Source organism: Hemitrygon akajei, chromosome 22, assembly GCF_048418815.1.
Source record: "Hemitrygon akajei chromosome 22, sHemAka1.3, whole genome shotgun sequence".
Taxonomy (NCBI): Eukaryota; Metazoa; Chordata; class Chondrichthyes; order Myliobatiformes; family Dasyatidae; genus Hemitrygon; species Hemitrygon akajei.
The window spans coordinates 30,685,625-30,700,532 of NC_133145.1; the positions used below are offsets into that span (position 1 = coordinate 30,685,625).

Genomic DNA, 14,908 nt, shown 5'->3' on the forward strand with positions numbered 1-14,908 from the left:
ATGTGATTTTTTTAATGGTTTTATTGAGATTAGTATTAAAATCAACACCACCTGTCTTGGTATCAAGCACATGTGATTTATAAAATGAGTGTTCATAGCCATAGCTGGCACTGGATAGTTAATCATAGATGAATTTGTTTGTGCTTCATTTTAAGTATTAAAGACTCAGTAGGTGGCAGTGAGTTGCAAGATTCTAGTCTATTTACCTAGGGTTTGATAATGGCATGCACCAAACAGAAGTATGTGTTTTTATTATCAGAATCTTGAGTTTATTTTAGTGTCTAACAATTGCTGCTGATTGTTATTTCCAATTCTGTCTTGAATTTTCTATTTAAGTTTCTTTTGTAACTGTTATTAGTTAGGTAGACTGTGCACAGCCCTGGTAGTAGGACCATAAGATGTAGCAGCAGAATTAGGCCACTCGGCCAATAGAGTCTGCTCCGTCATTCCATCATGGCTCATTTATTATACCTCTAGATCCCATTCTCCTGCCTTCTCCCCTTAACTCTGATCCCCTGACTAATCAATTTACTGTCAACTTCTGCTTTAAGTATACTCAGTGGCTTGGCCTCCATAGCTGTCTTTGGCAATGAATTCCACAAATTCACTTCTCTCCTCATCTCTTTTCTAAATGGATATCCCTCTATTCTAAGGATGGGTCCATTGGTCCTAGAGTCATCCACTTTAGGAAGCATTCTCCCCACATTGACTCTTTAGACCTTTCAATGTTTCATTAATTTCAATGAGATCCCCCTCAGTCTTTTAAACTCCAGTGTGTACAGGCCCAGAGCCATCAAACACTCCTCATATGCTAACCCTTTCATTCCTGGAACAATTCTTGTGAACTTCCTCTGGACCTTCTCCAATGTCAGCTTATCTTTTCTTAGTTAAGAAGTCCAAAACTGCTCTCAATATGTCAACTGTGGTCTCACCAATGCTTTTTAAAGTCTCAGCATTACAACTATAATGTTATATTCTAGTCCACTCAAAATGAATGCTAACATTGCATTTGCCTACCTTACTGCCAACTCAACCAACCAGTTAACCTCTAGGGAATACTGCACAATGACTCCCAGGTCCCTTTGCACCTCTGAATTTTTTGGTTTCTCCCCCTATTTAGAAAATAGTCTATGTCTATTCTTTGAATATGTCTATTCAAAGTGCATGACCATCCATTTCTGTATACTATATTCCATTTACCACTCCTTTGCTCATTCTCCCAGTCCAAGTCCTTATGCAAGCTTCTTGCTTCCTCAACACTGTCTGCTCCTCCACTTATCTTTCTATCATCTACAAACTTGGCTACAAATCCATCAATTTCATATTCTAAATCATCAACATACAGTAGCATGCAAAAATCTGGGCAGCCCGGTCAAAATGTCCATTACTGTGAATAGCTAAGCGATTAAAAGATGACCTGATTTCCAAAAGGCATAAAGTTCAAGACGACACATTTCTTTAATATTTTAAGCAAGATTACTTGTTTATTTCCATCTTTTACAGTTTCAAAATAACATAAAAGGAAAAGGGCCTGAAGCAAAAGCTTGGGCACCCTACATGGTCAGTACTTAGTAACACCCCCTTTGGCAAGCATCACAGCTTGTAAACGCTTTCTGTAGCCAGCTAAGAGTCTTTCAATTCTTGTTTGGGGAATTTTCGCCCATTCTTCCTTGCAAAAGGCTTCTACTTCTGTGGGATTCTTGGACCGTCTTGCATGAACTGCTCTTTTGAGGTCTAGCCACAGATTTTCGATGATCTTTAGGTTGGGGGACTGTGAGGGCCATGGAAAAACCTTTAGCTTGTGCCTCTTGAGGTAGTCCTTTGTGGATTTTGAGGTGTGTTTAGGATTATTATCCTGTTGTAGAAGCCAACCTCTTTTTATCTTCAGCTTTTTTTACAGATGGTGTGATGTTTGCTTCCAGAATTTGCTGGTATTTAATTGAATCAATTCTTCCTCCTATCAGTAAAATGTTCCCCATGCCACTGACTACAACACAAGCCCAAAGCAGGATTGATCCACCCCAGTGCTTAACAGTTGGAGAGGTGTTCTTTTCATGAAATTCTGCATCCTTTTTTCTCCAAACTTACCTTTGCTCATTGTGGCCAATAAGTTCTATTTTAACTTCAGTCCACAGGACTTGTTTCCAAAATGCATCAGGCTTGTTTAGATGTTCCTTTGCAACTTTCTGATGCTGCATTTTGTGGTGAGGATGCAGAAAAGGTTTTCTTCTGATGACTCTTCCATGAAGGTCATATTTGTGCAAGTGTCACTGCACAGTAGAACAGAGCACCACCACTCCAGAGTCTACTAAATCTTCCTGAACGTCTTTTGTAGTCAAATGGGAGTTTTGATTTGCCTTTCTAGCAATCCTATGAGCAGTTTTCTTAGTCTTCCAGACCTCAACTTGACCTCCACCGTTCCTGTTATCTGCCATTTCTTAATTACATTATGAACTGAGGAAATGGCTACCTGAAAACGCTTTGCTATCTTCTTACAGCCTTCTCCTGCTTTGTGGGCATATTTATTTTAATTTTCAGAGTGTTAGGCAGCTCCTTAGAGGAGCCCATGGCTGCTGATTGTTGGGACAAGGTTTGAGGAGTCAGGGTGTTTATAAAGCTTTGAAATTTGCATCACCTGGCCTTTCCTAACGATGACTGTGAACAAGCCATAGACCTAACAAGCTAATTAAAGTCTGAGACCTTGGTAAAAGTTACCAGAGAGCTCAAATCTCTTGGGGTGCCTAAACTTTTGCATGATGCTCCTTTTCTTTTTTTTCACTGTAAAATTGTACAAAACAAAAATAATACACTAATCTTGCTTAAAAAGTTGAAAAGAATGTTTCATCTTTAACTTTATGACTTTTGGAGATCAGTTTATCGTCTACTCACTTAACTATTCACAATAACAGAAATTTTGACCAGGAGTGCCCAAACTTTTGCATGCCCCTGTATAATGTGAAAGGAAGCGGTCCCAGCACCAACCCCTATGGAACACTACAAGACACCGGCTGCCAACCAAGAAAAGCTCTCTTTATTCCAACTCTTTGTCTCCTGCCAGTCAGTCACTCTTCTATCCAATCTGGTATAATTCCTGCAATACCATGGGCTGTTATCTTGTTAAGCATCTTCATATGTGGCACCTTGTCAAAGGCCTTCTGAAAATCCAAGTAAACAACATCCACCTACTCCTTTGTCTATCCTACCTGTTTTTTTCCTCAAAAAATTCCAACAGATTTTTCAGGCAAGTGTTCTCCTTCAGGAAACCATGCTAACTTTGGTCTATTGTATTATGAGCCTCCAAGTACCGTGAAACCTCATCCTTGATAATGGACCCCCAACGTATTCCCAACAGTGATATCAGGCTAACTGGTCTATTAATTTCCTTTCTTCTGCCACCCTCCCTTCCTAAAGAGTGGAGTGCCATTTACAATGTTCCAGTCCTCCAGAATCATTACAGAATTTAGTGATTTTTGAAAGATCATTACTAACGCCATCACAATCTCTTCAGCTACTTTTTTCTGAACCATGGGTTGTAGTCCATCTGATCCAGTGATGTATCGACCTTCAGCTTCTCAAGCACCTTTTTCCTAGTAATAGCAAATGCCCTCATTTCTGCCAACTGACATTCTTGAATTTCTGGCATACTGCTATTGTTTTCCACAGTAAAGACTGAGTTAATATACTCAATAAGTTTGTCTGGCATTTCTTTGTCCCCCATTAATACCTCCTTAGCATCAGTTTCCAGCAGTCTGATATCCACTCTCTCCTCTCTTTTCCTCTTTATATATTTGAAAAAAAAACTTCTGTTATCCTCTTTTATATTAGTTGTTTTCTGTTGGTTTTTAAAAGCTTCACAATTTAATCACTTCCTACTATTTTTTACTATATTATATGCCCTTCCTTTGTTTTTATGCTCTCTTAGACTTCCCTTGTCATCCTCCCTTTAGAATACTTCTTTATCTTTGGGATGTATCTACCCTGTGCCTTTGATTGTCACCAAAAACTCTAGCCAGTGCAGTTCTGCCATCATTCCTGCTAGTGTCCCCTTCCAATCAACTTACTGCACTATAATACTGATGTGTCTGACTTTAACTTCTCCCTCTTAAGCTGCAGAATTCTATCTTAAGGTTATCACTGCCTCCCAAGTATTCCTTTACCTTAAGCTCCATAATCATTACACAACACCCAATCCAGAATTGCTTTCCCCTTGTGGGCTCAACCACAGGCTGTTCTAAAAAGCTATCTAGAGACATTACACTTATTCCCTCTCTTGGGGTCCAGCACCAAACTGATTTTCCCAATCTACCTGCATATTGAAATCTCCCATCACTATCATAACATTGCCCTACTGACATGTCTTTTCTACCTCCCGTTGTAATTTGTATCCAATATCTTGGCTACTATTTGGAGGCCTTGTATATAACTCCCATCAGGGTCTACATTCTTTAATCTACCGACATAGATTCCATATCTTCCAGTCCTATGTCACCTCATTCTAAGAATTTGATTTCATTTTATAGCAACAAAAGCACCCCGCCTCTTGTGCCTACCATAAGACATAGGAGCAGAATTAGGCCATTCAGCCCTTTGAGTCTGCTCCACTATTCTATCATGGCTGATCCTGGATCCCACTAAACCCCATACACCTGTCTTCTCGCCATATCCTTTGATGCTCTGACCGATCAGAGTTTCCACCCTTAAATATACCCACAGACTTGGCCTCCACTGCAGTCTGTGGCAGAGCATTCCACAGATTCATTACTCTGTGGCTATAAAAATTCCTCCTTACCTCTGTCCTAAAGGTTGCCCCTAAATTTTGAGGATGTATCCTCTAGTTCTGGATCCCCCACCCTAGGAAACACTCTCTCCACATCACCCTATCTAGTCTTTTCAATGTTCGGTAGCTTTCAATGAGATCCCCTCGCATTCTTCTGAATTCCACTGAGTACAGGCCCAAAGCTACCTAAAGCTCCTCATAAGTTAACCCTTCATTCCCAGAATCATCCTCGTGAACCTCCTCTGGACTCTTTCCAATGACAACATATCCTTTCTGAGATACAGGACCCAAAACTGGTGACAATACTCCAAAAGTGGCCTGACTAGCATCTTATAAAACCTCTGCATTATCTCCTTGCTTTTATGTTCTATTCCCCTTGAAATAAATGCCAACATTCCATTTACCTCCTTTACCACAGACTCAACCTGTCAATTAAACTGGGAGTCTTGCACAAGGACTTTTAAGTCTCTGATGTTTGAAACTTCTCCCCATTTGGATAATAGTCCTCACTGTTGTTCCTTTTACCAAAATGCATTATCATACATTTACCAACACTGTATTCTATCTGCCACTTTTTTGCCTATTTTCCAATTTGTCTAAGTCTTGATGAAATTGCATTGCTTTGTCAGCACTACCTACCCCTCCACCTGTCTTTGTATAATTCACAAACATTGTCACCAAGCCATCAATTCCACTTTCCAAATCATTGACAAACAATGTGAAAAGTAGCGGTCCCAATACTGACTCCTGACAGCCAACCAGAAAAGGCCCCCTTTTTTTTATTCCCACTCGCTGCCTCCTGGCTGTGAACTATTTAACTATTCATGCCAGTATCTTTTCTGTAAGCATTTTACCTTGCTAAGCAGTCTCATGTGTGGCGCCTTATCTAATGCCTTCTGAAAATCCAAGTAAGTGACATCCACTGTCTCTCTTTTGTCCACCCTGCTTGTTAACTTCTTCGAATAACAGATATGTCAGGCAAGATTTCCCTTTACAGAAACCATGCTGACTTTGACTTATTTTATCATTAGTCTCCAAGTACCCCGAAACCTCATCCTTAATAATGGACTCCAACATTTTCCCAATCACTAGTTTCCTTTCTTTTGCCTTCTTCCCTTCTTAAAGAGTGGAGTAACATTTGCAATCTTCTAGTCCTCTGGGACCATGCCAGAATCAAGTGATTCTTGAAAGATTATGACCAATGCATCCATTATCTCTTCAGCAACCTCTCTCAGGACTCGGGAATGTGGTCCATCTGGTCCAGGTGACTGATCCACCTTAAGACCTTTGAGTTTTCGTAGCACTTTTTCATTTGGAATAGCAATGGCATTCACTTCTGCTCCCTGACACTCACAGGCTTCTGGCACACTGCTAGTGTCTTCCAGAGTGAAGACAGATGCAAAGTACCCATAAGTTCATCTGTTATTTCTTTGTCCCCCATTACTACCTCACCAGCATCATTTTCTAGTGGTCTAATATTAACTCTCACCTCCCTTTACTTTTTATATAACTGAATAAAACTTCTAGTATCCTGCTTTATATTATTGGCTAGTTTGCCCTCATATTTCATCTTTTCCCTTCTTATAGCTTTTTAGTTGCCTCTTGTTGGATTTTAAAAGCTTCCAAATCCTCCAACTGCCGATTCACTTTTGCTATTGTATATGCCCTTTCCCTGGCTTAATGCAGTCCTTATCTTCCCTAGTCTGCCATGGTTGCCCACCCTTGCCATTTGAGAACAACTCCTTCTGTGGGATATATTTATCATGCTACTTGTGATCTAGTCCCAGAAACTTCAGCCATCTCTGCTGTGCTGTCATTCTTGCCAGTATCCTTCTGTGATCCACCTGGGCATTCTCTCATGCCTCTGTAATTCCCTTTATTCCATTGCGATACTGATACATGTGACTTGTGCTTCTCCCTCTGAAATTGCATTATGAATTCATCATATTATGATAACTGCCTCCTCGGGGTTCCTTTACATTAAGCTCCCAAATAAGATCTGGGTTCTTATACAACACCCAATCTAAGATGGCCTTTCCCCAAGTTGGCTCAAGCACAAGCTGATCTAAAAAACCATCTCATAGGCATTCAATAAATACCCTCTCTTGCAATCCGACACCAACCTGATTTTCCCAACCCCTTTGCATATTGAAGTCCCACATTACAATTGTGTCATTAACCTTATTACATGCCTTTTCCAACTTCCTTTGCAATCTCAACCCCACATCTTGGCCACTATTTGGAGGCTTATATGTAATTCACGTAATGTTTTTTTTCACCCTTGCAGTTTCTTAACTCCACCCCCAAAGATTCAACATTCTGTGACCCTATGTCACCTCTTTCTAAAAATGTAATTCCATCTCTTAGCAACAGAGCCACACCACCACCTGTGCTTCCCTGCCTGCCCTTTTGATACAAGGTATATCCATGGATGTTAAGCTCCCAATTATGATCTTCTTTCAGCCATAACCTAGTGATGCCCACAGTGTCATCCCTGCCAATCTCTAAATGTGCTACAACATGTACCTTATTCTGTATACTGCGTGCAGTCAAGTATAATCAAGTCAAGTCCTGTGTTCATCACCCTTCGTGATTTTGCCCCCATTTTACACTTCAACTCATCCCACTGACTGGAATTTTGTCCTATCACTTGCCTGTCTTTCCCCACAGCCTCACTGCATCAACTCGTATAACCACTACCCCATCCTCAGCCCTATCATTCCGGTTCCCATACCCCTGGCAAATTACTTGTATTGGTTCAGTAAAATCTTGTTCTGCAGCATCTGGTTTGCCATTCCTGTTGTGAACAATAGAGACTGGTGAGCAATTATCCATATTTTTAGGAATTAATTGTTGCAATACTCTTGCCTTTTTAGTATTTTTGACTTCAGTTAGAATTATTGAGGAACGAAATTAGAACTCTGGATTTTTAAAGTAGAACGTTTTTTCTTAAAAAGATCAATAGCTTTGAAATAATGGATGTTAAAATGATGAAGGACTTTGCTTTGGAGTTATTTCTGAAAGGACTATACACAAGCGTGTGTTGCCCTCATGACTCCTGGTCATAACTCCAAATTAACTACATTGTAGTCCCATCCAACCTCAATGGAAAAATCCTGCCTGCACTTACCCTATCTATACCCTTCATAATTTTGTATACCTCGATCAAGTCCTCTCTCAATCTTCTACATTCTAAAGAATACAGCCCTAATCTATTCAATCTTGACTCAGGTCCCCCAGGCCTGGCAATATCCTTGTAAATATTCTGTGGACTCTTTCAACCTTGTTTACATCCTTTGGTGACCAGAATTGCACACAATACTTCAAGTTAGTCCTCACCCTACATCTTAGACAATTTCAACATATCATGCCAGCTTCTGTACTCAGTACATTAATTTATGAAGGCCAATGTGCCAAAAGCTTTCTTTACAACCCTATCTACCTGTGATGCCACTTTCAACAAATTGTGGACCTGTTTTCCCATATCCCTTTGTTCTATCATACTCCTCAATGCCCTACCGTTCACTGTTCCCTGGTTGGTCCCACCAAAGTGCAAAACCTCACAGTTGTCTGCATTAAGCTCCATCTGCTATTTTTCCAGCTGATGCAGGTGCCTCTTCAAACCATGAAAGCCTTTTTCATGGCTCACGACACTCCAATCTTAGTGTCATCAACAAATTTTCTGATCCAGTTTACCACATTATCATCCAGATCATTAATATAGATGACAAAGAACAAAGGACCCAAAACCAATCCCTGCAGCACAATAGTCACAGGTCTCTAGTCAGAGAGGCAAACTCTACTACTACTCTCTGGCTTCTCCCACAAAACCAATGTCTATTCCAATTTACTACCTCATCCTGAATGCCAAGCGACTGAACCTTCTTGACCAGTCTCCCATGTGGGACCTTGTAAAATGCCTTACTAAAATCCATGTAGACAGCACCATTGCCTTGCCTTCATCCTCTTTCCTGGTAACTTCCTCAAAAAAAAACTTTATAAGATTGGTTAGACATGATCTACCATGCACAAAGCCCTGCTGACTATCCTTAATCAGTCCATGTCTATCCAAATACTTCAATATCCAGTCCCTCGGAATACCTTCCACTAACTTTCCCACAACTGATGTCAGACACACCTATAATTTCCTGGTTTATGGTTATACCCTTTTTTAAACAGCAGGACAACATTGACGATCCTCCAATCCGCTGGTACCTCTTTAATCGCTAAGGATGATTTAAATATCTCTGCTAGGACCCCAACAATTTCTGCACTTGCCTCCTGTAGGGTCCGAAGGAGCATATTGTCAAGCCTTAGGGATTTATCCACCCTGATTTGCCTCAGAGTAACAAACACCTCCTCCTCTAATCTGTACAGGGTCCATGAAGATGTTGCCATTTTGCCTGATTTCTATAGACTCTTGTGTCCATCTTCCAAGTAAATACAGATGCAAAGAATGCATTTAAGATCTCCCCCATCTGTTTTGGCTCCACACATGGATTACCATTCTGGTCTTCCAGAGGACCAATTTTGTCCCTTGCAATCCTTTTGCTCTTAACATATCTATAAAATCCCTTGGGATGTAATGAAGTGTGTGAATGACAAGTTTTGAAATTATAACTTTTTGTAGATTAAAACACAGCTTTTAGTTCTCCCATGATCCACTCTCACTTCCTATCAGATTCCTTCTTCACTGTTTTCCTTTTTCGACCTATCATTTCCTAGCTTCTCACTTCACTCTCCCTTCCCACCCACCTACCTTCCCCATCACAAGGCTTGTACTCCTTCTGCTCCCTCTACCACCTTATTCTAGTTACTTCCACCTTCCTTTCCAGTCCTAATGAAGGGTCTCGGCCAGAAACGTCAACTCTGTATTCCTTTCCATGTGTGCTGCCTGACCTGAGTTCCTCCAACATCTTGTATGTGTTACTGTGGATTTCCAGCATCTTATGTTTTGGTTAATTTGGCTATTAAGACTGGAAGCTAAGAATATTCTAGTCTTAACTTTTCAATTTGTTTTGAAGTAGCCTGTAGGGATAATTAGCTTGCATGATTTTGGTCAACTGAAAAAGAAAAGTTGCAATATGTGATTTGTGTCTGAAACAACAATGATAAAAGGAAATGGATAACATTGAAAAAATAATAAAATCTGCAAAATGAATCACATCTCTCCATTGATATTTCTTAAAACAAAATCTCCTCTTGTGTTGATATTCATGTGAGCCTGCAGTAAACAAACTAGCTGCCATAAATAAATTAGCTGCCATCTTTTTAACATTAAGACCAATGAATAACTTTTATACTGGAAAGTGCTTTTGGATATCCCAGAGGTCAAGAAATGCTTTATTTGAAAGCAAGTTCTTTTAGTGATTTTTTTTTTGGAATAATCCCTCAGATTTGGTTTGGATACAGTATTGTTTGATGCTATTTACAGACCCCCAAATGTGTTTTGTGGATTTTGAGTTATGAAAGTGCAGTGATGCATTTTCTACAAGGGATAAGGCTTATGAAGGTGAAAACATCAAGAAACTTTACAAGTAATCAGATCATTGTTACAGGCAGATTCTAAAATAGGTCTAAATTGTAATGTTTAATTCAATATAAAGTCATGGGCAGAAATTGATACAATAGGAAGAAAAGGAAAAAAATGGGATTGCATGTGATAATGTACAGAATAAAAAGTTTTAACTTTTTAAAAATAAACTGTAATTGAATGCTGAAGAACTTGAGTTCTGTAGGAGTAAAATGAAATTTTCTGGCCAGGTAGATTGACCAGAAATCCATTTACACCAGATGGATCAGGTATAACTTCTGTCTTGTTTGTTAGGTAAGTGCAGCAGCTTTACATGTTTAATTCTGTAACCCCAGATGTGGTCTTGGTAAAGTTTGTAGATGCACAAGACAAATTGGCTGGCACCTTCTGCATATCACATATAAATACAAATGCATGGATTTTGGAAGATAGTCCCAATGTTATTCCGCTGTAAAAACATGAGCAAATTAGTTAATTCCTACACTTGCACATTGGTTAGTAAGAGTGTTATGGATGTGTGATAATATTAGAGAAAGGGCAGAATTATAAAGGCAGCTTTTTATTCAATGTTATGTTTGGAGTGCAGAATTGGAGACTGCAGGAAAATATCTCTTCCAAGTGAGGTATTGCCGAAAATATTTGGCAAATGTCTTTAACGTGGAATTTGGAATTTTGTCTTCAGGAAACAGTGAATATAGTAAAATAAATCTTGACTTATTATTGAAAGATATTTTGTGTTGATTTTACATAATGTGGTAAGTTTTGGGTCAAGTATTATATTTGATTATGTATAACAAGTTGCATGTTCATCCACGTATAATAAATAAAACAGTGTTTGTAATAAAACAGTCAATGAAAGCTGTTTTAACTCAATGCTCTAATCATCAGTTAAGCACTTGACTTTTGAATGAATGAGGATCAGCTGCATATAAAGACACAAATAGTTTACAGATGATAAAATGTTCATTAAACTGATGAGATTCTTAAAGAAATGGTAAATTTCCTACTATATTATTACATAACATTGGCTCAACCATTATATTGCAACATAAAATTAAGAGAAAAGTCAGATAAGTTTAATGTGTGACTTAAAACATTGGGTTTAGCCATGAAAGTCTTTAGTCTCAAGCTGCATTTGTACCAACAGCTAGTTAATTCCTTATTTCTAATGAATAAATCATTATAACTAAAAAGCTTTAGTAATGACTGTTTTGTGTTAATGAATAAATTCACTGAGGGCTAATGACTGCGTGTTTAATGCATGGGTTATATGAAAGAAGAATTGTAGATTTTGTAAGAATTTTTATTAATTGTGATGGCCCAAAGGTTACTTTAATTATATGGGAAGCTGCATCAAAATTATCAGGAAATGATCAGCATACATTAAGAAGGAATGGAGATGTATTTCACTAATAATGGTGTTTTATTAGGCTGCTGCTTTGTGCCACTTATATTTGTCGTATTTGTTCAGCCCAATGTCTAGGAAAATTTCTTTTGTCATAAATTCTTACCTGTGGTCAACCGTGAATATATCATATTAAATGAGGATTATTGCTGGCTGGGTGGAACCAACATATCAGCAATGGTCATCCTATAACACCTCTAAATCAAATGTGAAAGCAGCTGATAAAAATTCTCAACCACCACAGTGCCTGAGCATCCAAAGTATATATGACAAAAGGAAATTGTGAAGTTGTATGAAATATAACATTTGAAAAGTAATTCATAATTAAATAAAATCCACAAGATTCTTGCTGCTGAAAAAATAGCATAAGTTATTGCTTAAAGCATTATTTCCTGTAGGTGTAATAGTTTGCTTACCTTCCCCCACTTCTTAGGTCGGTTGGCTCTGTGTGTTTTTGAGTCTCTTCAAGGAATAACTATCATAAAACAACTTCCAAAGATCATTGTCCAACATTATAGACCAGGAAATGGGGAATGGCTCCAGTTTCGGACTTTTTACCTTCCTAAATGCCAGGTTAGTATGTATATTTGAGTATTGGTTAGACAGTAGTGAATGTATGTTTCTTGAACACAGAATGTGAATGTAGGGGTCATATTTGAACGTAGAGATAAAACAAAGGAAAGACAAATAAAAGAGGAAACTTTTTATAATTTTTAACTCCACAACATTTCTACAATACTGGATGATTATATGCTTGAAAAATATCTTACGTTCTTTCTCAGAAAATATGTTTGTCAAAGTTAGAGAAAAAATGTAACCAAAGTCAGAAGTTCGCAGAAGAAAATGAGAAGGACATTTCCCTGAGTGTAAACACTATTCCTTGTCTTTGTTTGTAAGTGTTTTCCTCAGTATGAGGTTTTTCCAATTTCCTTGAAAAATCATTGATTCTAAGTTACTAAAATATATATTTTGATCACCATTTAAATAATATCTGCAGATGTTAGAGATCTGAAATAAAATAGAAAATGCTAGAAATGCTCAGCAGGCTAGGCATTACCTGTTGAGTGGAAAAAACTGTTAACATTTCAGGTGGATTATCTTAATAGGAACTGTTTAACTGTGTCTAGAGTTGGGAATAGTTTTGTGGTTTCTCATAGCTACACATCTGATTTGGGTCAATTGAGTTCAATATTAGAATAAGTTTAAACAACCAAAGGCAGGCGATGGTAAAGGAAGGTTAGTTGAACTTACTTTCAAGGGAAAAAATATTGAAGCTGGCTCCAGTGTAGTATGGAAATATAGAAAGATTGTCCATGATGAAAATGAACCAGTGGGTACCAGGAAACTAGAAATTTTTAAGTGATAAAGTTTGATGGAGTCATGGAATCAAGTAGGAAGAGACTGGATAAGGAAAGAAAGAATAAAGGTAGGACAAAACGTGTTTATAGGTCAAGAAGAGGTTGAAACTATGGATCTACTAAAGAGATTTGCTGTGGATCTTGGGAAGAAGAGAGAAGTGGATAGTATATTTTAAGCATTCTAATGCTTTCCTAGGATTCAGGAAGGAGAGAACCATTAGCAGGTACAACCAAAAACTTGGTTGCTGAAGTGGATATTAGGAGAAAAGGAAGCTGGGGAAATAAGAAGATTTTGTGAGGAAATTCTACAATGTGAGATGAAGAGAGCTTAAGGTACAACTGCACAACAAGGCCAGAATCAGATTTGTGGGGTTGGGCTATGGACAGGGAAGTGTAATAGGTGTTGTAGCACATGTGGACCTTGAAGAGGCTGCAGAGATGGGATTGAAAAATGAGACTGAAAAAAAATCAAATTTCCAGCCCTTTGGATGAACTAATGTTTATCTAGATAGATATATCCTCAAGGAAATTACAGTGTCACAGTAGCATTACAAGTGCATAGTTATACAAATATTAGAAGAGAAGTAAGAAAGAATAAAAAATGTTACCTCAGGCAGTCTGACAGGGGGAGCTATAGGTTGACTCATTATAGAGCCTAATGACCGAGGGTAAGAATGACCTCATATAGCACTCTTTGGAGCAGCAAAGTTGTCTTAGTCTATTATTAAAAGTGCTCTTTGGTTCAGCTAAGGTGGCATGCAGAGGGTGAGAAACATTGTCCAGAATTGCCAGGATTTCCTCTAGGGCCTTTTGTTCTACCACAGCCTCCAGTGTGTCCAGTTTGACTCCTATAACAAAGCCAGCCTTTCTAATCAGCTTATTGAGCCTGTTGGCATCACCCATGTTGATGCCATTGCCCTAGCACACCACTGCATAGAAGATTATACTTGCAACAACAGACTGGTAGAACATGTGAAGGAGAGACCTGCATACTTCAAGGGACCTCAGTCTCCTTTGGAGGTAGAGGTGACTTCGGCTCTTCTAGTACATGACCTCTGTGTTGGTGCTGCACCCAAGTCTATCATCCAGATGCATCCCCAGGTACCTCCAGATCCTCACCATCAATAGTAAAAGGGAGGACTGTAAGCTTAGTCTTCCTAAACTCCAACGCTATCTCCTTTCTCTTCCTGATGTTGAGCTACAGATGATTCAGCTTGCACCATTTGACAAAGTCCTCCAACAGGGCCCTGGATTCATCCTTAGAAGGTGAAGGAGAGTGAGCTGGCCAGGTTACAGTTGAAATCCAGGTGAAAAAGCGATTAAGTTTAGATGATGATTACAAGGATGTATTGAGGAAGGTTGGAGGCTGACAATATGGATTTGTTTTTGTGCTGGAGATGACATTCTAGTGTACCTTGAGTTTGCATGGGATACCTCTGTTAAGAAAATTCTAGTTTAGTCAGATACAGGGTCTGGGAAGGAGAAAGGTGACATTGTTTATATCTGTGGTAGGTTCTGAAGATTTTGGCTTTGATCTTCCAGATTTTAAAGGTAGAAGGTACGATTTATTGAATTTTGGGCAATAAACTTCTGATAATGTAAAAACAATAAAGAGGCAGAGAAATGGTAGAATTCACTGATTTTAGAATCCACATTGAATCTTCTGGTTTTGTGTGATATGCCAAGGAATAGGGTAAAGATGATGTTGGAAAATGGGATGAAGGATTCTAATGGAGTTCAAAAGTAATTGTGCATGAATTGGAAGACAAGTCATTGCATGAGATGCTTTTGCTGCCATCTGGAGCGGTATCTTGGCGATGTTGATCTAAGCAAGT

General features: G+C 38.7%; 1 protein-coding gene across 2 annotated transcripts in view; it reads left to right on the forward strand.

The window, feature by feature from the left end:
* cox10 (cytochrome c oxidase assembly factor heme A:farnesyltransferase COX10) overlaps positions 1–14,908 on the forward strand; it is a 138,566-nt gene that overhangs the window by 12,656 nt on the left and 111,002 nt on the right. Inside the window, exon 2 of one of the 2 annotated variants that reach the window (XM_073025903.1) lies at positions 12,149–12,288. The exons of the other annotated variant lie outside the window; for it this stretch is intronic. Coding sequence (XP_072882004.1) covers positions 12,149–12,288 — 140 coding nt within the window. The remainder of the gene's footprint in view (positions 1–12,148; positions 12,289–14,908) is intronic. 2 annotated transcript variants of the gene reach the window in all.